Here is a 27738-nt window from a genome sequence, read left to right on the forward strand (position 1 = left end):
AAAGCATTCTTATTTCTCCACATCCTCTCCAGCATCTGTTGTTTCCTGACTTTTTAATGATCATCATTTTAACTGGCATGAGATGGTATCTCATTGTGGTTTTGATTTGCATTTCTCTAATGACCAGTGATGAGCTTTTTTTTTTCATATGTTTGTTGGCCACATAAATGTCTTCTTTTGAGAAGTATCTGTTCATATCCTTTGCCCATTTTTTGATGGGGTTGTTTGTTTTTTTCTTGTAAATTTGTTTATGTTCCTTGTAGATTCTGGATATTAGACCTTTGTCAGATGGATAGATTGCAAAAATATTCTGTCATTCTGTAGGTTGCCTGTTCACTCTGATGATAGTTTCTTTTGCTGTGCAGAAGCTCTTTAGTTTAATTAGATCTCATTTGTCAATTTTGGCTTTTGTTGCAATTGCTTTTGGTGTTTTAGTAAGGAAGATTTTGCCCATGCCTATGCCCTGAATGGTACTGCCTAGGTTTTATTCTAGGGTTTTTATGGTTGTAAATTTTACATTTAAGTCTTTAATCCATCTTAAGTTAATTTTTATATAAGGTGTAAGGAAGGGATCTAATTTCAGTTTTTTGCATATGGCTAGCCAGTTTTCCCAGGAGCATTTATTAAATAGGGAATCCTTTCCCCATTTCCTGCTTTTGTCAGGTTTGTTGAAGATCAGATGGTTGTAGATGTGTGGTGATATTTCTGAGGCCTCTGTTCTGTTTCATTTGTCTATGTATCTGTTTTGGTATCAGTACCATGCTGTTTTGGTTACTGTAGCCTTGTATAGTTTGAAGTCAGGTAGTGTGATGCCTCCAGCTTTGTTGTTTTGCTTAGGATTGTCTTGGCTATATGGGCTCTTTTTTGGCTGCATATGAAATTTAAAGTAGTTTTCACAAGATCAACTACAGCCAACTTTTGCAGCAAACGGTTAGGCTGGTCCTCCTGTGGTAGTAGGGGGCAGGTGTTTTTTTTTTTTTTTTTTTTGAGATGGAGTCTCAGTCTGTCACCCAGGCTGGAGTACAGTAGTGTGAACTGCAACCTCTGCCTCCAGGTTCAGGTGATTCTCCTGCCTCAGCCTCCTGAGTAGCTGGGATTACAGGTGCCCACCACCACACCCAGCTAATTTTTGTATTTTTAGTAGAGATGGCATTTCACCATGTTGGCCAGGCTGGTCTCAAACTCCTGATCTCAAGTGATTCACCTGCCTCAGCCTCCCAAAGTGCTGGGATTACAGGTGTGAGTCACCGAACCCGGCCCTCTTTGCCCATTTTTAAATTGGGTTATTTATTTTCTTACTATTGAGTTCTTTATGTGTTATGGATATTAACCATTTATCAGTTGTGTGGTTTGCAGATATTTTCCCCCAGTCTGTAGGTTGTCTCTTCACTCTGTTAATTATTCCTTTATTGTGCAGAAACTTTTTAGTTTGATGCAATTCCATTTGTCTGTTTTTGTTTTTGTTGCTTGTGCTTTCAGGATCATATAAAAAAATCATTGCCCAGACCAATGTCATGAAGCTTTCCCTCTACGTTTCCTTCTAATAGTTTATAGTGTTAGATCTTACATTTAAGCCTTTAACTCACTTTTTAATTTTTTTATTTTTTAATTTAATTTTATTTTAGATGGAGTCTCTCTCTATTGCCCAGGCTGGAGTGCAGTGGCACGATCTCAGCTCACTGCAACCTCCACCTCCCGGGTCCAAGCGATTCTCCTGCCTCAGCCTCCCAAGTAGCTGGGATTACAGGCCTCCGCCACCATGCCTGGCTACTTTTTTGTATATTTAATAGAGACGGGGTTTCACCATGTTGGCCAGGCTGGTCTTGAACTCCTGATCTAAGGTAATCCACCCGCCTCAGTCTCCTAAAGTGCTGGGATTACAGGCGTGAGCCACTGCACCCGGCCCAGCACTTTTGATTTTTGTATTTGGTTTGAGATAAAGGCTCAGTTTCATTCTTCTGCCTGTGGATATCCAGTGTTCTTAACACCATTTGTTAAAAAGACTGTCCTTTCCCCATTGTATGCCCTTGGCACCTTTGTTGAAAATTAGTGGATTGTTGGCCGGGCGCGGTGGCTCATGCCTGTAATCCCAGCACTTTGGAAGGCTGAGGCGGGTGGATCATGAGGTCAGGAAATCGAGACCATCATGGCTAACATGGTGAGACCCCGTCTCTACTAAAAATACAAAAAAAATTAGCCAGGCATGGTGGTGGGCACCTGTAGTCCCAGCTACTCGGGAGGCTGAGGCAGGAGAATGGGGGAACCTGGGAGGAAGAGGTTGCAGTGAGCCTACATCATGCCACTGCACTCCAGCCTGGGTAACAGAGCAAGACTCCATCTGGAAAAAAAAAAAAAAAGAAAAGAAAATTAGTTGATTGTAAATGCATGGGTTCATTTCTGAGCTCTGTATTCTGTTCCATTGGTCAATATCTCTGTTTTTATGTCAGTGTCATGCTGTTTTGCTGAGTATACCTTTGTGGTGTATTTTGATGTCAGGTAGTGTGATACCTCTACCTTTGTTGTTTATGCTCAAGATTGTCTTGGATATTTGAGGTCTTTTGTGACTTCATATTAATTTTAGTATTGTTTTTTCTATTTCTGTAAGAAATGCCATTGGGATTTTGGTAGGAATTACATTGACTCTATCGATCACTTTGAGTAGTATGGACCTTTAAAAAATATTCTTTCAATCCATAATATGGGATATCTTTCCATTGATTTTTGTCTTAACTTTCTTTCGTCAATGTTTTATAGTTTTAGTGTGCATATTTTTCACCTTCTTGGTTAAATTAACTTGTAAGCATTTTATTTTTTGATGCCATTGTAAATAGGATGAATTTCTTTTTCAGATAGTTTGTTGTTAGTGTATAGAAACAAATAATTTTTGTATGTTCATTTTGTATTCCACGACTTTACTAAATTTGTTTATTAAATTTGATAACTTTTTCGTAGAGTATTTATAACAAGTTTCTTATATATAAGATCATGTCAATTGCAGACAGGGACAATTTTTTTTTCTTTATTTCTAACTTGAATGCATTTCTTATCTTTTTCTTGCCCAATTGCTCTGGCTAGGACTTTCAGTACTGTGTTGAAATAGAAGTGGTGAGTGTGGGCATCCTTGCCTTGTTCCTAATTTTAGTGGTAAAATCAAATTTTCACCACTGGGTATGATGTTAACTAGACACTTTTTTTTATGTTCTTTATCATGTTGATGTAATTTCCCTGTATTTCTAGTTTGTTGAGGGTTTTTAATCATGAGTGGCTATTCCTGTGGCCTGAATGTTTGTGTCCTCCCCAGATTCATATGTTGAAGCCTAATTCCTTGTGTGATGGTATTTGTAGATGGGACCTTTGGAAGGTGTTTAGGTCATGAGAGTGTGGCCATCATTAATAGGATTAGTGCCCTTAGACAAAAGCAAAATGATGGTTGCCTATGAACCAGAAAATAGGCTCTCACCAGATATTGAATCTGCTTGCACCTTGATTTTGGATGTCACAAGTCTTCAGAACTATGAGAAATAAATTTCTATTGCTTATAACCCATCCAGTCTATGTTATTTGTTATACCAAATAAGCTAAGACAGATGTTTAGTTTTATTAAATGCTTTCTTTTCTTATTGATATGATCATGTTATTTTTATTCCTTATTCTGTTAATGTGGTGCAACACATTTATTGATTTGCATATGTTGAGCCATCCTTGCATGCCAGGAATAAAGCCCACATGGTCATGGCATATGATCCTTTTGTGCTATTGAATTCAGTTTGCTAGTATTTTATTTAGGATTTTGGATCTATGTTCAATAGGGAAATTGGCATGTAGTGATCTTTTCTCATGGTGTGTTTGTTGGGATTTAGTGTCAGGATAGTGCTTGCCTCATACAATAAGTTTGGAAGTATTCCCTCCTCTTCAATTTTTTGGATGAGTTTGAGAAGAATTCATATTAATTCTTATTTAAATGTTTGGTTGGTAGAATTTGCCTGAGAAGCCACCAGGTCCTGGGCTTTTCTTTGTTAGGAGGTCTTTGATTACTGATTCAATTTCCTTACTCATTATAGATCTGTTTAAACTTTCTATTGCCTTATGATTCAGGTTTGGTAGGTTGTATATTTCTAGGAATTTATCCATTCCTTCAAGGTTATCAAGTTTGTTAACATATAATTGTTCATAGTAGTCTCTTAATGATCCTTTTTATTGCTATGGCATCAGTTGTATGTTCTTTCATTTATAATTTTACTTACCTGTTGTTTCTGTTTTTTCTCCCTTTTTCCTTGGTCTACCTAAAAGCTTGTCAGTTCTTTTTTTTTTTTTTTTTTTTGAGATGGAGTCTCACTCTGTTGCCCAGGCTGGAGTGCAGTGGCATGATCACAGCTCACTGCATTCTCCACCTCCCAGGTTCAAGTGATTCTCCTGCCTCAGGCTCCTGAGTAGCTGGCATTACAAGCACGTGCCACCACACCTGGCTGATTTTCGTATTTTTAGTAGAGACAGGGTTTCACCATGATGGCCAGGCTGGTTTTGAACTCCTCATCTCAGGTGATCCACTTGCCTCGACATCCCAAAGTGCTGGGATTGCAGGCGTGAGCCACAGCACCTGGCCAAAGCTTGTCAATTCTATCTTTTTGAAAAATCAACTTAATTTCATTGATTTTTTTCTATTCTCTGATTTATTTTTCTGTAATCTTTATTATTTTCTTCCTTCTACTAACTTTAGGTTTAGTTTGTTCTTTTATTTCTCATTTCTTGAGGTGTAAAGTTAGGTTTTGTAATTGAAATTTGTCTTTTTGTTTTAAAATTAGGTGTTTATCCCGAACTTTCCTTTAGTACTGCTTTTGCTGCCTCCCATTAAGTTTGGTATATTGTGTTTTTGTTTTCATTTATCTCATGTTATTTTCTAATTTCTTTTTTTATCCATTAGTTGTTCAATGGTGTATTGTTTAATTTTTACATATGTATGTTTTTTTCCAGTTTTTCTTCTGGTATTGTTTTTAGTTTCATTCCATTGTGGTTGGAAAAGATTCTTGATATAATTTAAATCATTTCAAATTTGTTAAGACTTGTTTTGTGACCTAACATGTGGTCTGTCCTGGGGAATGGTCCATGTGCACTTGAGAAGAATGTATATTCTGCGGTAGTTGGCTTGTGTATTTTGTATATGTCTGTTAAGTCCATTTGGTCCATTTTCCCTTGGGTTTTTTTTTGTCTAGTTGTTCTATTTGCTATTGAAAGTAGGATTTTGAAGTTTCTTACTATTGAATTGCTGTCTATTTCTCCCTTCAGTTCTGTCATTATTAGCTTTATATATTCAGATGTCTGATGGGTGTGTATATAATTAATTGTTGTAACTCCTGGTGAAATGGCCATTTCATCATTATATAATATCATTATTTGTTTTTTGACTTAAAGTCTATTTTGTCTGATATTAGCATGTCATCCTGCTCTCTTTTGGTTACCATTTTCATGGAATAGCATTTTCTACTCCTTTACTTTTAGCCTATGTGTCAGTAAATACAAAGTGGGTATCTTGTAGATAGCATATAATTGGATTTTGTATTTTTATTAATTCTGCCACTCTGTTTTGAGAGTTTGCTTCTGTTTACATTTAAAGTAATTATCGATAGAGAAGGATTTACTACTGCCATTTTGTTAATTGTTTTCTGTTAGTCATGTAGGTCTTTTGTCCCTCTTTTCTTCTCTTGCTGTCTTCCTTTGTGTTTTATTGTTGTTAATTTTTGTATTAATATGCTTTCATTCTGTTCTCTTTTTGTACTTTTTTTTTTTGAGACGGAGTCTCATTCTGTCACCCAGGCTGGAGTGCAGTGGTGCGATCTCGGCTCACTGCAAGCTCCGCCTCCCGGGTTCAGGCCATTCTCCTGCCTCAGCCTCCCGAGTAGCTGGGACTACAGGTGCCCACCACCTCTCCTGGCTAATTTTTTGTATTTTTAATAGAGATGGGGTTTCACCACGTTAGCCAGGATGGTCTTGATCTCCTGACCTCATGATCCGCCCACCTCAGCCTCCCAAAGTGCTGGGATTACAGGTGTAAGCCATGTGAGCCACCACGTCTGACCCTTTTTTTGTGTATATAACTTCTAAAGGTATTTTCTTTGTGGTTTCCACAAAACATCTCATAATTATCATGGTCTATTTTAAGCTGATAACAACTGAACTTAAATCACATGCACTCTATACTTTTATTCCCCACTATACGTTTTATGTTATTGATTCACAATTTACAGTTATTTATATTGTGTATCCAGTAACATAATTTTAGCTATAGTTATTTTTAATATCTTTGTCTTATAACTTTTATACCATAATTAAAAGTGTCCAATTCACTTGCATTAAGGACATGACAAAATCACTTTTAAAATTTCTTTAAAATTTATTATTTGGCTGTCATTTTTTTCAATATTACTCTTGCACATACTTTAAAGAGTCAAAATAGTTCCAAAAAGCTCACTATTAAAAAACAACAATTTCCACATACACGATGGTTTTGGCTTCATTTCCCTTGCTCTTGAGGGAACCACTTTCAGCTCTTTCAATTCTCTATTTGTTCCAATTACATAATAATAATTTTGCTACTTTTTGATTTTTGTTTTACCACTGACTTCCCACCATGGAAGGTGGAGATTGATCTCTTTTTCAGTTTTCCTTTTGCCACATAGTAGCACTCTTTTACCCCCCATTCACGCCTCATGTTTATGTGATCATTTTGGTTAGATCAACATTCAGTGTTTGCATTATTCTGACTATGTAAATGAAATTCAGCTGAGCCAAATAATATACTTTTACTTTTCCCTGTATGCAGGGAAATGCAGGTAATTAATAGAAATTGGGGTTGGGCGTGGCGGCTCACACCTATAATCCTAGCACTTGAGAGGCTGATAGGGCAGAATCGCTTGAGCCCAGGAGTTCAAGACCAGCCTGGGCCACAAAGTGAGACCCCGTTTTTATTTTAAAAGTTTTTTTAAAAGAGAAATTGTAGGTATCCTCTTGAGGTTGTGGTCTAAAGGTGAATAATTCCTTGATAAGTTCTAAGCTGTCCTAGTTCCTTGGTTAGTTGCAAGAGATGAGACTTGAGTAGAGCTTAGAGAACCTCTGTCTGGGCCATGCTGGATGACTGAGTTATACATCTCCTGTCTTTCCTACCCCCTTCTCTCTCCACACCTCTTTTTTACCCTCAGCGGATAGCAGGCTCCAAGCTCTCTCCCAGGCTCCAGTATTTTGGTCAGTCACTGAGTGGGGGCCAGGACCTCACAATGGATGGACTGGTAGACCTGACTGTAGGAGCCCAGGGGCACGTGCTGCTGCTCAGGTGAGAATGCCTTTTGGAGTCAACCAGACATTCTCCCTTGAAGGAATGTTTCCTGTTTGAAGGTCCCTGATGGTTTTCTGGTGTCCCTTTAGGTCCCAGCCAGTACTGAGAGTCAAGGCAATCATGGAGTTCAATCCCAGGGAAGTGGCAAGGAATGTATTTGAGTGTAATGATCAGGTGGTGAAAGGCAAGGAAGCCGGAGAGGTCAGAGTCTGCCTCCATGTCCAGAAGAGCACACGGGATCGGCTAAGAGAAGGTGAGTCTTGGTGGATGAGTCTCAAGAGGTTAAACGACCGAGGACATGAATGGGTGCTGCAATCCACTCTGCCCAGCCTTCTGGCTGTCCTGAACTGAGTTCTCATAGGCTCTGACAACCTTCTCCAAGCCTTACCTGAGTGAGCAGGCTATTGTCCTGCTGGGTAGGGAAGTCCAGTGGACCTCCCTAAAGAGGTGAGCATGTGGCACTTCCTTACTCACTCAGTTCTCCAGAGAACTGAAGGCCCCATGCCTGTGAACAAACTATGTTTTTGTTTTTTAATAAATGGAGAGAAAACCTATTTGGGGAGATTGAATTGATGAAGCTAAACAGAGATTTACAAAGCACTCACATATGCATTTTATCACCAGTGACTTCTTCCCTTGTTCCTATTCTCAAAGAGTAGAACTGTGTTTGGGGTGGGAGAATAGTAATGACAGTACTAAGAATAACTGTCTCTAGTAGTGACAGCACTAGGAATAACTGTCTCTAGTAATGACAGTACTAGAAAGAATTGTACCCTCTTTAAAAGTAAAATTATTAGCTAGGCATGATGGCATGTTCTTGTAGTCTCAGCTACTTGAGAGGCTGAGGTGGGAGGGGAGGATCACTTGAGCCCAGGAGGTTGAGGCCAGCCTGGGCAACATAGCAAGACCCATCCCTAAAAAATGATTACCTTTCTAGGAACAGTTTTCCTGTGCTGAGGAGATAGCATTCCAGATATGAGAGCAGCCAGCATGGCTAGAAATTAAGAGCAAAATGTTAGAGAGTAGGGAATTGAAGAAGAGGTACCCTTAAACCTACATAGAAGTCCCCCTCTACTCTTTGGCTGACTCTTAAGACACGAATGCCTAGGTCAGTACTCCAAGACACCCAGTAGAAAACAGCAACTGAAAAGCCAAAGAGCTGATCAGAGAATTCAGCAGCTCCTCAGTGCTGGGGAGACAGAGATTTGAGAGGCCTTGGTAAATACCTTGGTCTTTCCATTGAGACAACTGACTAGCAACCAAGAGAAACAATATACAATAGAAATAGACCCACAGGTGATTCAGAAATTAGAGTGATTGGATAGGAATTTTTAAAAGGTAACTATAATTAATATCTTCAAGAAAAAAGGGAAAGGATGAGAACTTCAGCAAAAACCTGGAATTCATAAAATAGAGTCAAATGGAAACTCTAGAACCAAAAATCGCACTGACTGAAATGAAGAATTCAGTAAATAGATTTATAGCAGATTAGAAGCAGAACAGAGAATTAGTGAACAAGAAGACAAGTCATTTGAAAGTATCTGGATAAATATGCGATAAAAAGAAAGAAAAATACAGAAAAACACCATAAGAGATGTGTGGGATATGGTGAAAGATCTAACAAACATGTAATTGGAATTACAGAAAGTGGTGGTGGGGGAGGAGAGAGACAGAGAGAGAAAGAAAATAGGAAAGATGGAATAGGAAAGACAGAATAGGAAAGATGGAATAGGATGGAATAGGAAAGATGCAGTAGTTAAAGAATTTCCCCAAACTGGCCAGTCACGGTGGCTCACGCCTGTAATCCCAGCACTTTGGGAGGCCGAGGCAGGTGGATCACCTGAGGTCAGGAGTTTGAGACCAGCCTGGCCAACATGGTGAAACCCCATCTCTACTAAAAATACAAAATTAGCAGGTGTGGTGGTGTGCGTCTGTAATCCCAGCTACTCAGGAGGCTGAAGCAGGAGAATTGCTTGAACCTGGGAGGCGGAGGTTGCAGTGAGCTGAGATCGCCCCATTGCACTCCAGTCTGGGTGACAAGAGCAAAACTCCATTTCAAAAAAAAAAAAAAAAAATTCCCCAAACTGATGAAAGACATCAAGATTCTTTACAAAATCAAAGCAGGATAAATATGAAGGACATTATATCATTGTACGTTATAATCAAACTGCTGAAGACCAAAGACAAAGAGAAAAAAATTTAAAGTAGTCAGAAAAATACAATAAATTTTTTAGCGAGTGACAGAATAGCTACCATTTATTGAGCACTTATTGTATAAAAGACACTGTGCTAAATACTTGATAAGCACTATTTCATTTCCTTTTTACCATTGGGAGGGTATCATTATTATCCTCACTTTAAAAATAAAGAATGGAGGCCAGGCGCAGTGGCTCATGCCTTTTATCCCAGCGCTTTGGGAGGCTGAGGCAGGTGGATTACTTTGAGACCAGCCTGGCTAACATGGTGAAACCCCATCTCTACTAAAAATACAAAAATCAGCACGGCGTGGTGGCATGTGCCTATAATCCCAGCTACTTGGGAGGCTGAGGCAGGAGAAACGCTTGAACCTGGGAGGCAGAGGTTGCAGTGAGCTGAGATGGCACCACTGCACTCCAGCCTGGGCAAGAGAGTGAGATTCTGTCTCAAAAAAGAAAATAAAAAATAAAAAGAAAGGAAGGAAGGAAGAAGGGAAGGAAGGAAAGGAAGGAAAGTAGGAAAGGAAGGAAAGGAAGAAAAGGAAGGAAGGAAAGGAAAGGAAAAAAGGAAGGAAGGAAGGAAAGGGAGGAAGAGAGCAAGGAAAGAAAGAAAGAAAGAAAAAGGAAGGAAGGAAGGAAAGAAGACTCAGAGAAGTCAGATAACATACCCTAAGTCGCACAGCTGAGAAGCAGAGGAGCTGGGCCTCGAACTCCCATCTGCCGTGTTCCGAGGCTCAGGCCCCTCACTGCTGTGCCACCCTGTCCCTTCAGGACAGATCCAGAGTGTTGTGACTTATGACCTGGCTCTGGACTCCGGCCGCCCACGTTCCCGCGCCGTCTTCAATGAGACAAAGAACAGCACACGCAGACAGACACAGGTCTTGGGGCTGACCCAGACTTGTGAGACCCTGAAACTACAGTTGCCGGTGAGCAGGCTAGTGGCCAGACCCCTGGGTCCTCCAAGCATGGAGTGGGCTTGGGGAGCTGAGGAGGGCAGATCCCCAAATCCCGGCTATCTCTTAGAATTGCATCGAGGACCCAGTGAGCCCCATTGTGCTGCGCCTGAACTTCTCTCTGGTGGGAACGCCATTGTCTGCTTTCGGGAACCTCCGGCCAGTGCTGGCGGAGGATGCTCAGAGACTCTTCACAGCCTTGGTGAGTCCAGAGTTGGGGTCCTGCAGGGGTGTGGAAGAGACCAGAGACCAAGGTGGTTGAAACTCATTTTATTTGATTGCATCTAATTTTACTTCAACATTTGATTTTATTGTTTAATTTCACAATACTTGGTTATTTTCTTTCCTTTCATTTGATCATATTTATTTTTTAAAAGTTTCCCTTTGAGAAGAATTGTGGCAATGACAACATCTGCCAGGATGACCTCAGCATCACCTTCAGTTTCATGAGGTGAGTTTCCTTTCCTCCTCACTTCCTCCAGAGAAGGACCCGTACCATGACCCGCTCTTTTCTCCTCCTGGCCCCCAAGGGAGCCGGGTGTTCCTGGGCTATAAGGTCCGGTGTGACTGCCCCTCCACTGTTGTCTCTTCATCAAGTGCCTGCGTCTCTGTTCTGCCGGAGCAGGCTTGCCACAGGGAAGCCCAGCGCCCCATCCCCCGGCCTGTCTTCTTCCCACAGCCTGGACTGCCTCGTGGTGGGTGGGCCCCGGGAGTTCAACGTGACAATGACTGTGAGAAATGATGGTGAGGACTCCTACAGGACACAGGTCACCTTCTTCTTCCCGCTTGGCCTGTCCTACCGGAAGGTGTCCACGCTCCAGGTAGCCACATCCTTCTCAGGCTCTATCTGACCTTTGCTTCCCCATCCTCACGGCCGGAGGTGGATATCACCGCCTTTGCCTCCCCTGCCTTCCAGAACCAGCGCTCACAGCGATCCTGGCGTCTGGCCTGTGAGTCTGTCTCTTCCACCGAAGTGTCTGGGGCCTTGAAGAGCACCAGCTGCAGCATAAACCACCCCATCTTCCCGGAAAACTCAGAGGTCAGAACTCCTGGCTCCTCCCCTCCTTTTCTCTTTGATTTCTTTGGGGATTCTTTTCTTCTTCTTCTCTTCTTTAGTAGTGGTTCCTTTTTGTACAAAACAGCTTTATTGAGATATAATTCACATACCATCCAATTCACCTATTTAAAGCATACATTTCAAGCCCGGCACAGTGGCTCATGCTTGTAATCATAGCACTTTAGGAGGTCGAGGCAGGAAGATCGCTTGAGCCCGAGAGTTTGAAACCAGCCTGGGTGACATGGCGAGACCCTGTCTCTACAAAAAATGTAAAAATTAGCTGGGCGTGGTGGTGCACACCTGTAGTCCCAGCTACTCGGGAGGCTAGGGTGGGAGGATCGTCTGGGCCTGGGAGGTTGAGGCTGCAGTGAGCTATGATCACACCACTGCACTCTAGCCTAGGTGACAGAGTGAGACCCTGTCTTGAAAATAAATAAAATGAAATAAAATAAAATATACAGTTCAGTGGCTTTGAGTGAATTCATAGGGTCTTGCATCCGTCATCATGATCCATTTTGGAACATCTTCATTACCTCACAAAGAGCTTCTGTTCCCGTTGGCCCTCAGCCCCAGTCCTCCCATATCCCCCAGCCCTATGCAACCACTAATCTACTTTGTGTCTATAGATTTGCCTATTCTGGACATTTCATATAAATGAAATAATCCCGTATGTGATCCTTTCCCTAGCATAATATTAAGCAAGGACTTAGCAAGGATCATTCATGTCATAGTATATGTCAGTACCTCATTGCTTTAAAAAAATTGTTTTTAAATTTTTTATATATATTTTTGAGATGGAGTTTCACTTCGTCGCCCAGGCTGGAGTGCAGTGGTGCAATCTTGGCTCACTGCAACCTCTGCCTCCCAGGTTTAAGCAATTCTTGTGCCTTACTCTCCCAAGTAGCTGGGGTTACATGCGCCCGCCACCACACCCAGCTAATTTTTGTATTTTTATTAGATACAGGGTTTTGCCATGTTGGCCAGGCTGGTCTCGAACTCCTGACCTCAGGTGATCCACCTGCCTCAGCCTCCCAAAGTGCTGGGATTACAGGTGTGAGCCACCGCACCTGGCCTTCATTGCTTTTTATTTGGTGAACAATATCCTGTTGCATGGATGGGCCATATTTCATGTCTCCATTAATCAGATGACGGGCATTTGGGTTATTTTTTCTCTCATATTTCTGTCATTGTCCCTCCTTTCTCTCACTCCAGGTCACCTTTAATATCACGTTTGATGTAGACTCTAAGGCTTCCCTTGGAAACAAACTGCTCCTCAAGGCCAATGTGACCAGGTGCTCTCTGCTACCAGGCTTCTGCAGGCAGTTGCCCGTCTGAGGCCCCAGCCCCTGGCCCATGGTGGGCCTTTGCCCTTTGCCCACTGCTTCTCCCTTCAACTCATTTGTTCACTCAGCAAACACTCACTGACCACCCACCACGTGCTGGGCCTTGTGCTGAGTGCTGGTGGGATGGTGGTGGATCAGACGATAGTGGTTCCTGCCCTCTCGGAGATGATAATTTAGTGGCAAAGACAGACAAGAAATCTAGCCATTAATCTTGCATCTCAAATCCAGTATGAGATGCAAGATTAGATGGGGGACGGCCAGTGTTCTTGGGAGTTTGGTGTTCAGAGAAGATTCCTAAAGAAAATATATTTAGGAGCTGGGCGTGCTGGCTCAAGCCTGTAATCCCAGCACTTTGGGAGCTAACAAAAATTAGCCAGGCATGGTGGTGCATGCCTGTAATCCCAGCTACTCAGGAGGCTGAGGCACAAGAATTGCTTGAGCCTGGAAGATTGAGGCTGCAGTGAGCTGAGATGGTGCCACTGCACTCCAGCCTGGGCAACAGAGTGAGACCCAGTGTCAAAATAATAATAATAATAATAATAATAATGATAAAAAAATAAAAGGAAAAAAAGAAAATATATTTAGACAAAGCAAAGGCACGAACTGAGGGCGGGCATGAAGACAGAAGGCAGGAAGCAGATACCAGGGACGGGAAGATCAGGGTGTGTTTAAGAGTGGCCTCAGCATGAAATGCAGGGCTGAAGGAGTTGGTGGTGGTTAGATACAGGCCATGTCCCAAAATGACTGACGGGTGTTGTTTGGGATTTGCAGTTTCGCCTCTGGGAGTGACATAATCATATTTGCATGTTAGAACGATCACTCTTCAGGACGGCTGGCGATTGGGGTGGGAGCAGGTGTGAATTCAGGGGACCAGTTAGAAGAAGGTGGTTGCAGACATCCAGCTGGAGAGGGATGGGCCTGGGCTAGGCGGGGGCAGGGGTTGGAGAACAGGGGGGTTTCAGATGCAGAGATAACAGAACTTGGTGGCTGATTGGAGGCAGGGAGTGAGGGAGAGGGAGGAGCAAAGACTAACTGTCAGTTCTCAAGAGCCGGCTGGAGCTCTTTCTTTCCCTCCAGTGAGAACAACATGCCCAGAACCAACAAAACCGAATTCCAACTGGAGCTGCCGGTGAAATATGCTGTCTACATGGTGGTCACCAGGTGCTGGCTTCCAGGACTTTAGCTGAGCCTCCACTTCTGGGCTGGACATGGCTGATTGTGCATCTGTGTGCATGAGTCTGTGCATGTGTGTGTGTGTGAGAGTCTGAGGATCTCTGTGCATGTATGTGTGCATGGGTATGTATTTGGGCATGGGTGTGTGAGTGTGATGATCTATGTGCATGTTTGTGTGCATGGACGTGTATTTGTGCATGTGTGTGTCTGAGGATGTATCTGCATGTGTGTATGTGTGCATGGGCGTGTATTTGTGGATGTGAGTGTGATCTATGTGTGTGCGTGCATGGGTGTGTATTTGTGTGTGTGTGTGAGGATCCTTGTGCATGGGTGTGTATTTGTGCATGTGTGTGTGAGGATCTATGTGCATGTGTGTCTGGGCATGGGTGTGCGTGCATATGTGTGTGTCTGAGGATATATGTACATTGTGTGCATGGGTGTGTATTTGTGCATGTGTGTGTATGAGGATCTATGTGCATGTATGTGTGCCTGGGTGTGTATTTGTGCATATGTCTGAAGGTCTATGTGCATGCGTGTGTGCATGGGTGTGTGTGCATGTGTGTGTGAAGGTCTGTGTGCATATGTGTGCACATGGGTGTGTATTTGTGCATGTGTGTGTGAGGGTCTATGTGCATGTATGTGTGCATGAGTGTGTATTTGTGCATGTGTGTCTGAGGATCTATGTGCATGTATGTGTGCATGGGTGTGTATTTGCGCGTGTGTGTGTCTGAGGGTCTGTGTGCATGTGTATATGTGCTCATGGGTGTGCATTTGTGCACGTGTGTGTGAGTGGCCCAAATGGGCACGCACTGTGTCCAGCACACATTGGTTCCCCCATCCCCCTGCACCCCACCCCATCTCCACCCCCCAGGACTTCATACCCATTACCCATGTGCCTGTTCGCTCCTTACACACTTAGCCTGAGACACCCTCCCAGGGCACCCCTCATGTTTTGTCACCTCCTGTCCCTTTTTTCTCCCTTCAGCCATGGGGTCTCCACTAAATATCTCAACTTCACGGCCTCAGAGAATACCAGTCGGGTCATGCAGCATCAATATCAGGTGGGCAGCTGGGACGTCTGGGTCCTGAGAAGGAGGCTGGGGAGGAAAATCGATGGTAGAAAATGCAGAAACAGGGATGGGAAATATGCGCAAGGCACCTGTGGTGTGCCAGGCTTGGTTCCACGCTGCTATCACTCAGTATGCACACATACACGCACGTATGTGACATGCACGCACGTAGTTATCTTGTGTTACCTTCGTAACGACTCTGTGGGGCACTGTCATGATCCCCAGTTTACAGATGAAGAAACTGAGGCTCAGAGAGGTTTACAGAACAAGCCCGAGGTCTCCCACCGAGTAAGTGGGAGAGCTAGGACTGGAGACCAGGCCGTGTGGCACTGGAATGCGTATTAGGTGTACACTCTACTCTCTCAAACAGGAAGGGGCAGGACGCCCGGGCCTATGGCCTGCCCCGTGGGGAGGAGAGGCTGATTCTCCAGGCTGGTGGGGGAGGAAGGCCAGAGCCCTGACCCCGCCCTCCCTGGTGCAGGTCAGCAACCTGGGGCAGAGGAGCCTCCCCATCAGCCTGGTGTTCTTGGTGCCCGTCCGGCTGAACCAGACTGTCATATGGGACCGCCCCCAGGTCACCTTCTCCGAGGTGAGCGGAGCTCAGCCTGACTCCTGCACGGCCCTGCGCCTTCCTCTCACCTCTGTTAATGCTATTGGGTTTTAGAGCCGCTCCGCCCCTCTCCTGGACCCAGGCCATCTCACCTCCCGAGATGAGGCCCTGGCGCCTTCATCTCTGCCCCTTCTCAGTGCGTCTCTTTCCTCAGAACCTCTCGAGTACGTGCCACACCAAGGAGCGCTTGCCCTCTCACTCCGACTTTCTGGCTGAGCTTCGGAAGGCCCCCGTGGTGGTGAGAAGCTAAGTCAGCCCCAGGGCCACACAGAGACCCAGAGCGCTTCCCTGCTGGAACCTGTATGGTCTCTGAGCAAACGGGGAGGGGTGTTCTCTGCCTTCGGCTTCCTTACCTGTCCCCTCCCCTCCTGCGTTCCCCAGAACTGCTCCATCGCTGTCTGCCAGAGAATCCAGTGTGACATCCCGTTCTTTGGCATCCAGGAAGAAGTCAATGCTACCCTCAAAGGCAACCTCTCGTTTGACTGGTACATCAAGGTGTGTGGGGTCCTGAGGCTTCGCCGGGCACAGGCGTGGTGCTCAGGGCCCAGGTGCAGTGCCCACGCTCTCTTCCACAGACCTCGCATAACCACCTCCTGATCGTGAGCACAGCTGAGATCTTGTTTAACGATTCCGTGTTCACCCTGCTGCCGGGACAGGGGGCGTTTGTGAGGTCCCAGGTACCTGTCTTGGTCGCTGAGGAACCATTGGAGGGAGAGGGGCTGGGCTTGTGGAGATTTCTGGGGGAGGAGAGAGAGACACAAAGAGAGAGGGAGAGAGAGACAGAGCGACAGAGAGACAGAGAGATACAGAGACGTAAGGAGAGAGACAGACAGAGACAGAGGCAGAGGGAGAAACAGACACAGAGACAGACACAAAGGAGAGAGAGAGAGAGACAGAGCGACAGAGAGACAGAGAGATACAGAGACGTAAGGAGAGAGACAGAGACAGAGGCAGAGGGAGAAACAGACACAGAGACAGATACAAAGGAGAGAGAGAGAGAGTCAGAGAGATAGAGATAGAGACAGAGACAGTGAGAGATGGAGATAGAGAGACAGAGAGATAGAGATAAAGAGAGAGATACAGAGCGCGACAGAGACAGAGACAGTGAGCCATGGAGATAGAGAGACAGAGAGAGGCAGAAAGCGATAGAGATAGATAGAGGACAGAGAAACGGAGGAGGGAGAGGAGGGAGAAGAGGTGGGGGAGGAGGACTGAGGGCTGGGGTTCTGGGGGACATGAGGAGGGGTTCCCCACTTGATTCAGGGGTGCACACGGTGTGAATGGGGAACCCCCAGAAATCCGGAGTCGTCTCCCCTGACGCCCCTCCTTCCTCCCCCAGACGGAGACCAAAGTGGAGCCGTTCGAGGTCCCCAACCCCCTGCCGCTCATCGTGGGCAGCTCTGTCGGGGGACTGCTGCTCCTGGCCCTCATCACCGCCGCGCTGTACAAGGTGCTCCCCGCCGCTCCCCCACCCCCTCCCTTCATCCTCTCGGGCCTCGCGCTGCAGCTCCGTGCCTCGGTTTCCCCGGCGGGGCTGCCAGCTGTGTGACTGGGGCGAGTCCGGGAGCCTCTCTGCGCCTCAGTCTCTTAGGGAGGGTGGCCGGGTTCATGCGCGGGGCGCGCTGAGAACGAGTCGCCCTCCTTGTTGTAGTTTCTGTTTTTCTCCAGGCCCCGACGCGGATGTTACTCCCCTCCCGCCCCGCCCTCCTGGGTCCCTTCTGTCTCTGCCGGCCCTCCCGCCCCCTCCCCCTGGTCTGCGGAGCCGCACGCTCCCTGGCTGCTGTCGCTCTCACTGCCCTCCTCTGCCCCGCAGCTCGGCTTCTTCAAGCGGCAATACAAGGACATGATGAGTGAAGGGGGTCCCCCGGGGGCCGAACCCCAGTAGCGGCTCCTTCCCGACAGAGCTGCCTCTCGGTGGCCAGCAGGACTCTGCCCAGACCACACGTAGCCCCCAGGCTGCTGGACACGTCGGACAGCGAAGTCTCCCCGACAGGACGCGCTTGGGCTTCCATTTGTGTGTGTGCAAGTGTGTATGTGCATGTGTGTGAGTGTGTGCAAGTGTCTGTGTGCAAGTGTGTGCACATGTGTGCGTGTGCGTGCATGTGCACTCGCACGTCCATGTGTGAGTGTGTGCAAGTATGTGAGTGTGTCCAAGTGTGTGTGTGCGTGTGTCCATGTGTGTGCATGTGTGCGAGTGTGTGCATGTGTGTGCTCAGGGGCGTGTGGCTCACGTGTGTGACTCAGATGTCTCTGGCGTGTGGGTAGGTGACGGCAGCGCAGCCTCTCCGGCAGAAGGGAACTGCCTGGGCTCCCTTGTGCGTGGGTGAAGCCGCTGCTGGGTTTTCCCCCGGGAGAGGGGACGGTCAATCCTGTGGGTGAAGACAGAGGGAAACACAGCAGCTTCTCTCCACTGAAAGAAGTGGGACTTCCCGTCGCCTGTGAGCCTGCGGCCTGCTGGAGCCTGCGCAGCTTGGATGGAGACTCCATGAGAAGCCGTGGGTGGAACCAGGAGCCTCCTCCACACCAGCGCTGATGCCCAATAAAGATGCCCACTGAGGAATGATGAAGCTTCCTTTCTGGATTCATTTATTATTTCAATGTGACTTTAATTTTTTGGATGGATAAGCCTGTCTACGGTACAAAAATCACAAGGCATTCAAGTGTACAGTGAAAAGTCTCCCTTTCCAGATATTCAAGTCACCTCCTTAAAGGTAGTCAAGATTGTGTTTTGAGGTTTCCTTCAGACAGATTCCAGGCGATGTGCAAGTGTATGCACGTGTGCACACACACCACACATACACACACACACACAAGCTTTTTTACACAAATGGTAGCATACTTTATATTGGTCTGTATCTTGCTTTTTTTCACCAATATTTCTCAGACATCGGTTCATATTAAGACATAAATTACTTTTTCATTCTTTTATACCGCTGCATAGTATTCCATTGTGTGAGTGTACCATAATGTATTTAACCAGTCTTCTTTTGATATACTATTTTCAATCTCTTGTTATTGCATCAATGCTGAGTTAATAAATCAAATATATGTCATTTTTGCATATATGTAAGGATAATTTATAGGATATGTTCCTGGAAGTTTGGGTTCTCCCAGAAGCAAACCCAAGAATTTGGGTGAAACAAGCGTATTTAAGAGGTGGCAGGCCAGGCACGGTGGCTCACACCTGAAATCCCAGCATTTTGGGAGGTGAAGGTGTGAAGATTGCTTGAGCTCAGGAGTTCGAGACTAGCCTGGACAACATATTGAGAACCTGTGTCCACGAAAAATTAAAAAAATTTAGCCAGGCCTGGTGTTACGTGCCTGTAGTCACAGCTACTCCGGAGGCTGATGCAGGAGGATTACTTGAGCCCAGGAGGTCTAGACTGCAGTGAGCCATGATCGCACCACTGCACTCCAGCCTGGGTGACAGAGTGAGATCCTGTCTCAAAAATAAACAAAATAATAAAATAAAGGTCGGGCACAGTGGCTCACGCCTCTGTAATCCCAGAACTTTGGGAGGCCGAGGCTGGTGGATCACCTGATGTCAGGAGTTTGAGACCAGCCTGTCGAACTTGGTGAAACCCCGTCTCTACTAAAAATACAAAAAAATTAGCCATGCATGGTGGCAGGCAACTGTAATCTCAGCTACTTGGGAGGCTGAGGAAGGAGAATTGCTTTAACCCGGGAGGTAGAGGTTGCAGTGAGATATGATTGCATCACTGCACTCCAGCCTGGGCGACAGAGCAGGACTCCATCTTAAAAAAAATAAAAATAAAAATAAAATAAAATAAAATAAAATAATAAAATAAAGAGATGGCTCCAGGAAATACCGAGGAAGGGAAGGCTGCCAATAACAGGTGTATCATCCACAGAGAAGCTGCTGTGAGTTCCTGGAGCTTCATCCCACTGGGCAGTTCTCGGAGGCAGTGCAGAACACGCACCTCAGTATCACCCCACCCAGGGGAGAAGGCTGGAGCGCATAGACACCGATTCCACTTAGCTATTGGATGAGGGCTGCTCTTGGTGGGGAGAGTGTTAATTTCCTACCACTTCTGGCCTGCCCTGAGTGTGAGGAGAGCGGGCTCTAGTGGCCAGAGAAAGTGATACCAGTGCTGCTGGCTGGATGTTTGACAGGTGAACACAGCCCCTGACACGGTGCCTTTGGTTCAGGTCAGGGCACCAGGAGCACTTGCTGCCAAGGTGTGTGCAGGTGACATTTTGGTGGCTGCTTCCTCAGAGGGAGGATGCTCAGTGCCTGTCCCTCATACTTTGCAAACACAGTAAACACTAGCCTGGCCTGAACATACATCCTCTCTAATCCTCACACCAGTCCTTGGTATTTACATGAATTTCACTTATGAGGAAACCGAGGCTTAGATAGATCATACCAGTTGCCTGAGGTCATACAGCTGGGAAGGAATGGAGCTAGGAGTTAATCCCAGCTCTGCCTAGCTCTAAAGCTTTTCTCTTTTACTGTCCTGACAGCCTCAGAGGAATGGCCCCAGAACAGGCATGAGGGAGTGTGGGGAGAGGGTGGCTGTTATTTAACTGTTATGATATTGGGTTAAAGCATATGAAATTGATGACATGTTTTTGGACAAAAATGTTTCTTTTCTTTCTTTCTCTCTTTCTCTTTCTCTCTTCTTTCTCTCTCTCTTTCTTTCTTTCTCCTTCTTTCTTTCCCTTCCTTCCTTCCTTCCTTCCTTTCTTTCTTTTTCTTTCTTTTTTTTCATGGAGTCTTGTTCTGTCACCCAGACTGGAGTACAGTAGTGTGATCTCAGCTCACTACAACCTCTCCCTCCCGGGTTCAAGTGATTATCTTGCCTCAGCCTCCTGAGTAGCTGGGATTACAGGTGTGCACCACAATGTCTGGCTAATTTTTTTTTTTGTATTTTTGGTAGAGATGGGGTTCCACCATGTTGGCCAGGCTGGTCTTGAACTCCTGACCTCAGGTGATCCATCTGCCTTGGCCTCCCGAAATGCTGGGATTACAGGCGTGAGTCACTGTGCCCAGCCAAAAAATGGTAATTTCATGATCTTCATTGAAATACAAGAAAATCATGGCTTAGAGGGACACTTGTTTCACATGTGGCAGGAGGAGAGAGGGCTTACTCCTTAGGGAGGTGAAGGAAGGGTCCCCAAGGGAGGTGACACCTGACTGAAGCAGGGCCAGAAGACCTCCAGGCAGAAGGGAGGGCAGGGGAGGCTGGGAGAGTGGGCAGGGCTTGGGCATGAGTGCTTTGTAAGCCAGAGTGAGTAGTTCCAATTTCACTCAAAGTGAAGTGAGATGCCCTCAAAAGGTGGCTAATGAGACAATGGCCCTTTGTATCTGTGGGGGTGGCACAAAACACGGTCACCTTTAGACGGTTCTTTGCTATTTCCTCTCCTGACTTAAATAAAGTCTGTTAAGAATTTCTGTGTTTCCTTATGTTGAAAGATAAAAGTCCTCAATATCTGCAGAAGTCCTGAATTGCTCCGGGAACAGAGAGAGTTCTGTACCTTTAGTCGCCTGTCCTTTCACCCTCCATGTCTGTAGTCGCCTGTCCTTGCAGCCTCCATGCTGGTCCTTGTAGCCTTCGTACCTAGTTGCTTGTCCTGGCAGCCTCCATACCCGTAGTTGCCTGTCCTTGCAGCCTCCGTGCCTGTAGCCGCCAGTCTTTGCAGGGCAGTTAAAGTCCTGTGAACTCAGAGTTCACCTCCGCGTCTTCAAATGAGAAGCATGTGTTGAATTCAGCCAGATAGGAGCTTTATGATGGGTTAGAAAAGTCAACCATTTCAAGCGACAGATTTCCCTAGCATGACCACAAAGTGACTAATAAACAGGACCATAAATCTGGTGATAAGTGGCCAAGTCCAGGAACGTCTGCTTGCTTTTATTTTTGGGGATTTCTCACTTCAGAATAAATGAATCCCTTCAGTATCCACTCTCCTTTTCCTACTTAGAGTAGAATCTTAATTTGGGCCACCATGGGAGATGGTTACAGTTCTGACTCCCAGTGAATGGTGCTTCCCGGCCCTACACCCTTGCAGTGTGACATTGCTGTCTCTGACATCACATGGTGCGGCCTGTCTACCTCTTTGAATCTGGGCTGGTCCTGTGGTTTGCTTTGATTAATAGAATACAGTAGGAGTGTGGTCGTGTGAGTTCTGGAGCCTAGACCTTTAGGAGCACAGCAGATCCTGCCCTGCACCCCTCGGAACACTGAGGCCACCACGCCGTGATCCATATGGCCCACTGGAGAATGAGTGGCCTCATGGAGGAGACAGCGGAGGCCACTGCCACTGTGCATGCATGAGGCCACTGTGATCCTTCCATCCAGCTGTCCAACACCTGCAGCCACTGGAGAGTCCCACAGAACTGCCTGGATTGTCACCTCATGCAACTGTGAGAAATAATCAATTACTGATGTCTCAGTCCTGCGTGGTGGTTTGTTACGCTGCAATGGATATTGCGTATAGCCCCTTAGTTATAGGGTTCGTCTCCCCACCCCTTGTGCAGCTGGCGTGGCTGCCTGGCGAGGTTCTGGCTGATGGGATGTGAGCAGCAGTGAAGTGAGCAACTTCGGAGCCAGGTCCTTTGAGGGAAGAAGTATCGTTTCTTTTCACCACCTTCCCGCTGGCTGGAGTGTCAGCATCACGGTGCACAATTTTGGACCCTGAAGATGAGTTTGACATCGAAGAATGCAAGAGTGGAACAGAGGAGGCTGGGTCCCGCCTCTGTGGAGGCACCATGTCAGCCCTGGACTCCATATTCTCATGCCATTACAGGAGAGAGATGAGAACACTGGTCTTGTTGAAAACACTATCACTCAGAGCCTCCGATACAGCAGTTTATCTGTTTTGTTAACTGATATCACCACCTTCCCAAAGATTCTGTTCTCCCACTTGTGGTAAAGGCTGAAGTCGTCTTCTTCTTGTTCTTCTTTTTCTTTTTTCAGACAGTGTCTCGCTCTGCTGCCAAAGCTGGAGTGCAGTGGCGTGATCACAGCTCACTGCAACCTTGAGCTCCTGGGCTCAAGTGATCTCCCACATCAGCCTCCCGAGTAGGTGGAAATACAGGCATGTGCCACCATGCCTGGCTGATTGTTTTATGCTTTTTTTTTGTAGAGACAGGGTCTTGCTATGTTGCCCAAGCTGGTCTTGAATTCCTGGCCTCAGGTGATCCTTCCTTCTTGGCCTCTCAAAGCACTGGGATGACAGGTGTGAGCTGCCACTCCCGGCCTCTGAAGGCCTCTTGGTGCAGCTACCCCAGCTTCTAGCATTTTAATCCCTTTCCTCTTATCACTACTCATGATAAGGCCAGCACTCAAAATAGAGGGTCCCCAAGATGGTCATAGGTGCAGTTATGTTTTCTCCATGTGTAGGACCTTCCGTGATGAGCCCATGTGGCTTGGTCTCTAGGGATTTACCCTCCACCTCTGAGAGCACTGTGGGGTGGGTCCTCTCCCTTCATTCCTTCCCACCTGGTGGCAGGATGACCTGATAGAGAAATAGGCCGTGACCTGTCCCCCCTGCAGATGCATGAGAAAGCTGCTAGAAAGGTGCTTCCCTCCCTTTCTGGAGTGATTCTCGAGAGATATGTGCCCAGATGGTGTGGATTTCCCTTTCCCAGGGAAAACACACAGGCTTTGTTTTTGGAGATTCTTAGCTCATAATCACTTCCAATTCAGAAAAGAGATTCCAAACTCGCAACCTTTGGACCAAATCCAGCTGTCAGGTCTTATTTGACCCACATGGTCTTGTTTGTTTGTTTTTGATTAGTTGCTGACATTTTAAAATTGAAAGATTTCTGAGAGGAATCTGTATTTATAGATTTTCTTGAAAAATTGGAGGCCAGTGGGGGGTGGAGCCAAGATGGCCAAATAGGAACAGCTCCAGTATACAGCTCCCAGCGTGAGTGATGCAGAAGATGGGTGATTTCTGCATTTCCAACTGAGGTACCGGGTTCATCTCACTGGGGAGTACCGGACAGTGGGTGCAGGACAGTGGGTGCAAGACAGTGGGTGCAGCGCACTGTGCATGAGCCGAAGCAGGGTGAGGCATTGCCTCATCCGGGAAGTGCAAGGGGTCAGGGAATTCCCTTTCCTAGTCAAAGAAAGGGGTGACATACGGCACCTGGAAAATCAGGTCACTCCCACCCTAATACTGCGCTTTTCCAATGGACTTATCAAATGGCACACCAGGAGATTATATCCTGCACCTGGCTCGGAGGGTCCTACACCCACGGAGCCTCACTCATTGCTAGCACAGTAGTCTGAGATCAAACTGCAAGGTGCCAGTGAGGCTGGGGGAGGGGCGCCCGCCATTGCTTAGGCTTGAGTAGGTAAACAAAGTGGCTGGGAAGCTCAAACTGGGTGGAGCCCACCACAGCTCAAGGATGCCTGCCTGCCTCTGTAGGCTCCACCTCTGGGGGCAGGGCACAGACAAAAAAAAGACAGCAATAACCTCTGCAGACTTAAATGTCCCTGTCTGACAGCTTTGAAGAGAGTAGTGGTTCTCCCAGCATGCAGCTTGAGATCTGAGAATAGGCAGACTGCCTCCTCAAGTGGGTCCCTGACCCCCGAGTAGCCTAAATGGGAGGCATCCCCCAGTAGGGGTGGACTGACACCTCACACAGCCAGGTACTCCTCTGAGATAAAACTTCCAGAGGAACGATCAGGCAGCAGCATTTGCGGTTCACCAATATCTGCTGTTCTGCAGCCACCGCTGCTGATACCCAGGCAAACAGGGTATCAGCAGTTTACCTCCAGTAAACTCCAACAGACCTGCAGCTGAAGGTCCTGACTGTTAGAAGGAAAACTAACAAACAGAAAGGACATCCACACCAAAAACCCATCTGTACGTCACCATCATCAAAGACCAAAGGTAGATAAAACCACAAAGATGGGGAAAAAACAGAGCAGAAAAGCCAGAAACTCTAAAAATCAGAGCGCCTCTCCTCCTACAAAGGAACACAGCTCCTCACCAGCAACGGAACAAAGCTGGATGGCAAATCACTTTGATGAGTTGAGAGAGGTAGGCTTCAGAAGATCAAACTACTCCGAGCTAAAGCAGGAAGTTTGAGCCAATGGCAAAGAAGTTAAAAACTTTGAAAAAAAATTAGACAAATGGATAACTAGAGTAATCAATGCGGAGAAGTCCTTAAAGGACCTGATGGAGCTGAAAACCACAGCACGAGAACTACGTGACGAATGCACAAGCCTCAGTAACCGATTCGATCAACTGGAAGAAAGGGTATCAGCGATGGAAGATGAAATGAATGAAATGAAGCGTGAAGAGAAGTTTAGAGAAAAAAGAATAAAAAGAAATGAACAAAGCCTCCAAGAAATATGGGACTATGTGAAAAGACCAAATCTACATCTCATTGGTGTACCTGAAAGTGACAGGGAGAATGGAACCAAGTTGGAAAACACTCTGCAGGATATTATCCAGGAGAACTTCCCCAATCTAGCAAGGCAGGCCAACATTCAAATTCAGGAAATACAGAGAACGCCACAAAGATACTCCTCAAGAAGAGCAACTCCAAGACACATAATTGTCAGGTTCACCAAAGTTGAAATGAAGGAAAATATGTTAAGGGCAGCCAGAGAGAAAGGTCGGGTTACCCACAAGGGGAAACCCATCAGACTAACAGCGGATCTCTCGGCAGAAACTCTACAAGCCAGAAGAGAGTGGGGGCCAATATTCAACATTCTTAAAGGAAAGAATTTTCAACCCAGAATTTCATATCCAGCCAAACTAAGCTTCATAAGTGAAGGAGAAATAAAATACTTTACAGACAAACAAATGCTGAGAGATTTTGTCACCACCAGGCCTGCCCTAAAAGAGCTCCTGAAGGAAGCCCTAAACATGGAAAGGAACAGCCGGTGCCAGCCACTGCAAAAACATACCAAATTGTAAAGACCACCGATGCTAGGAAGAAACTGCATCAACTAACGAGCAAAATAACCAGCTAACATCATAATGACAGGATCTAATTCACACATAACAATACTAACCTTAAATGTAGATGGGCTCAATGCTCCAATTAAAAGGCACAGACTGGCAAATTGGATAAAGAGTCAAGACCCATCAGTGTGCTGTATTCAGGAAACCCATCTCACGTGCAGAGACACACATAGGCTCAAAATAAAGGGATGGAGGAAGATCTACCAAGCAAATGGAAAACAAAAAAAGGCAGGGGTTGCAATCCTAGTCTCTGATAAAACAGTCTTTAAACCAAAAAAGATCAAAAGAGACAAAGAAGGCCATTACATAATGGTAAAGGGATCAATTCAACAAGAAGAACTAACTATCCTAAATATATATGCACCCAATACAGGAGCACCCAGATTCATAAAGCAAGTCCTTAGTGACCTACAAAGAGACTTAGACTCCCACACAATAATAATGGGAGACTTTAACACCCCACTGTCAACATTAGATAGATCAACGAGACAGAAAGTTAACAAGGATATCCAGGAATTGAACTCAGCTCTGCACCAAGCGGACCTAATAGACAGCTACAAAACTCTCCACCCCAAATCAACAGTATATACATTCTTTTCAACACCACACCACACCTATTCCAAAACTGACCACATAGTTGGAAGTAAAGCACTCCTCAGCAAATGTAAAAGAACAGAAATTATAACAAACTGTCTCTCAGACCACAGTGCAATCAAACTAGAACTCAGGATTAAGAAACTCACTCAAAACCGCTCAACTACATGGAAACTGAACAACCTGCTCCAGAAGGACTACTGGATACATAACAAAATGAAGGCAGAAATAAAGATGTTCTTTGAAACCAATGAGGACAAAGACACAACGTACCAGAAGCTCTGGGACACATTTCAAAGCAGTGTGTAGAGGGAAATTTATAGCACTAAATGCCCACAAGAGAAAGCAGGAAAGATCTCAAATTGACACCCTAACATCACAATTAAAATAACTAGAGAAGCAAGAGCAAACACATTCAAAAGCTAGCAGAAGGCAAGAAATAACTAAGATCAGAGCAGAACTGAAGGAAATAGAGACACAAAAAACCCTTCAAAAAATTAATGAATCCGGGAGCTGGTTTTTTGAAAAGATCAACAAAATTGATAGACCCCTAGCAAGACTAATAAAGAAGAAAAGAGAGAAGAATCAAATAGATGCAATACAAAAATGACAAAGGGGATATCACCACTGATCTCACAGAAATACAAACTACCATCAGAGAATACTATAAACACCTCTAAGCAAATAAACTAGAAAATCTAGAAGAAGTGGATAAATTCCTCGACACATACACTCTCCCAAGACTAAACCAGGAAGAAGTTGAATCTCTGAATAGACCAATAACAGGCTCTGAAATTGAGGCGATAATTAATAGCTTACCAACCAAAAAAAGTCCAGGACCAGATGGATTCACAGCCGAATTCTACCAGAGGTACAAGGAGGAGATGGTACCATTCCTTCTGAAAGTATTCCAATCAATAGAAAAAGAGGGAATCCCTCCCTAACTCATTTTATCAGGCCAGCATCATCCTGAGACCAAAGCCTGGCAGACACACAACAAAAAAAGAGAATTTTAGACCAATATCCTTGATGAACATTGATGCAAAAATCCTCAATAAAATACTGGCAAACTGAATCCAGCAACACATCAAAAAGCTTATCCACCATGATCAAGTGGGCTTCATCCCTGGGATGCAAGGCTGGTTCAACATACGAAAATCAATAAACATAATCCAGCATATAAACAGAACCAAAGACAAAAACCACATGATTATCTCAATAGATGCAGAAAAGGCCTTTGACAAAATTTAACAACCCTTCATGCTAAAAACTCTCAATAAATTAGGTACTGATAGGACCTAATTATCTCAAAATAATAAGAGCTATCTATGACAAACCCACAACCAATATCATACTGAATGGACAAAAACTGGAAGCATTCCCTTTGAAAACTGGCACAAGACAGGGATGCCCTCTCTCACCACTCCTATTCAACATAGTGTTGGAAGTTCTGGCCAGGGCAATCAGG

The 27738-nt window shown here is 45.5% G+C and overlaps 1 protein-coding gene across 5 annotated transcripts in view; it reads left to right on the forward strand.

The window, feature by feature from the left end:
• ITGAM (integrin subunit alpha M) overlaps positions 1-18781 on the forward strand; it is a 72505-nt gene extending 53724 nt beyond the window's left edge. For 3 of the 5 annotated variants that reach the window (XM_016928461.4, XM_016928462.2, XM_016928463.1), the window contains 16 exons: positions 7194-7324; positions 7417-7580; positions 10294-10448; positions 10546-10677; positions 10853-10926; positions 11155-11296; positions 11392-11514; positions 12745-12824; positions 13953-14036; positions 15034-15109; positions 15600-15707; positions 15883-15966; positions 16110-16223; positions 16304-16405; positions 17068-17178; positions 17542-18781. In XM_016928461.4, the coding sequence (XP_016783950.1) occupies positions 7194-7324; positions 7417-7580; positions 10294-10448; positions 10546-10677; positions 10853-10926; positions 11155-11296; positions 11392-11514; positions 12745-12824; positions 13953-14036; positions 15034-15109; positions 15600-15707; positions 15883-15966; positions 16110-16223; positions 16304-16405; positions 17068-17178; positions 17542-17613 (1752 nt within the window). In that variant the 3' untranslated portion in view covers positions 17614-18781. The remainder of the gene's footprint in view (positions 1-7193; positions 7325-7416; positions 7581-10293; positions 10449-10545; positions 10678-10852; positions 10927-11154; positions 11297-11391; positions 11515-12744; positions 12825-13952; positions 14037-15033; positions 15110-15599; positions 15708-15882; positions 15967-16109; positions 16224-16303; positions 16406-17067; positions 17179-17541) is intronic. The other 2 variants (XM_054667981.2, NM_001194934.1) reach the window with 2 other exon arrangements.
• The last annotated feature ends 8957 nt before the right edge of the window (positions 18782-27738 follow it).

The sequence above is a fragment of the Pan troglodytes genome, chromosome 18, assembly GCF_028858775.2.
Source record: "Pan troglodytes isolate AG18354 chromosome 18, NHGRI_mPanTro3-v2.0_pri, whole genome shotgun sequence".
Lineage (NCBI taxonomy): Eukaryota > Metazoa > Chordata > Mammalia > Primates > Hominidae > Pan > Pan troglodytes.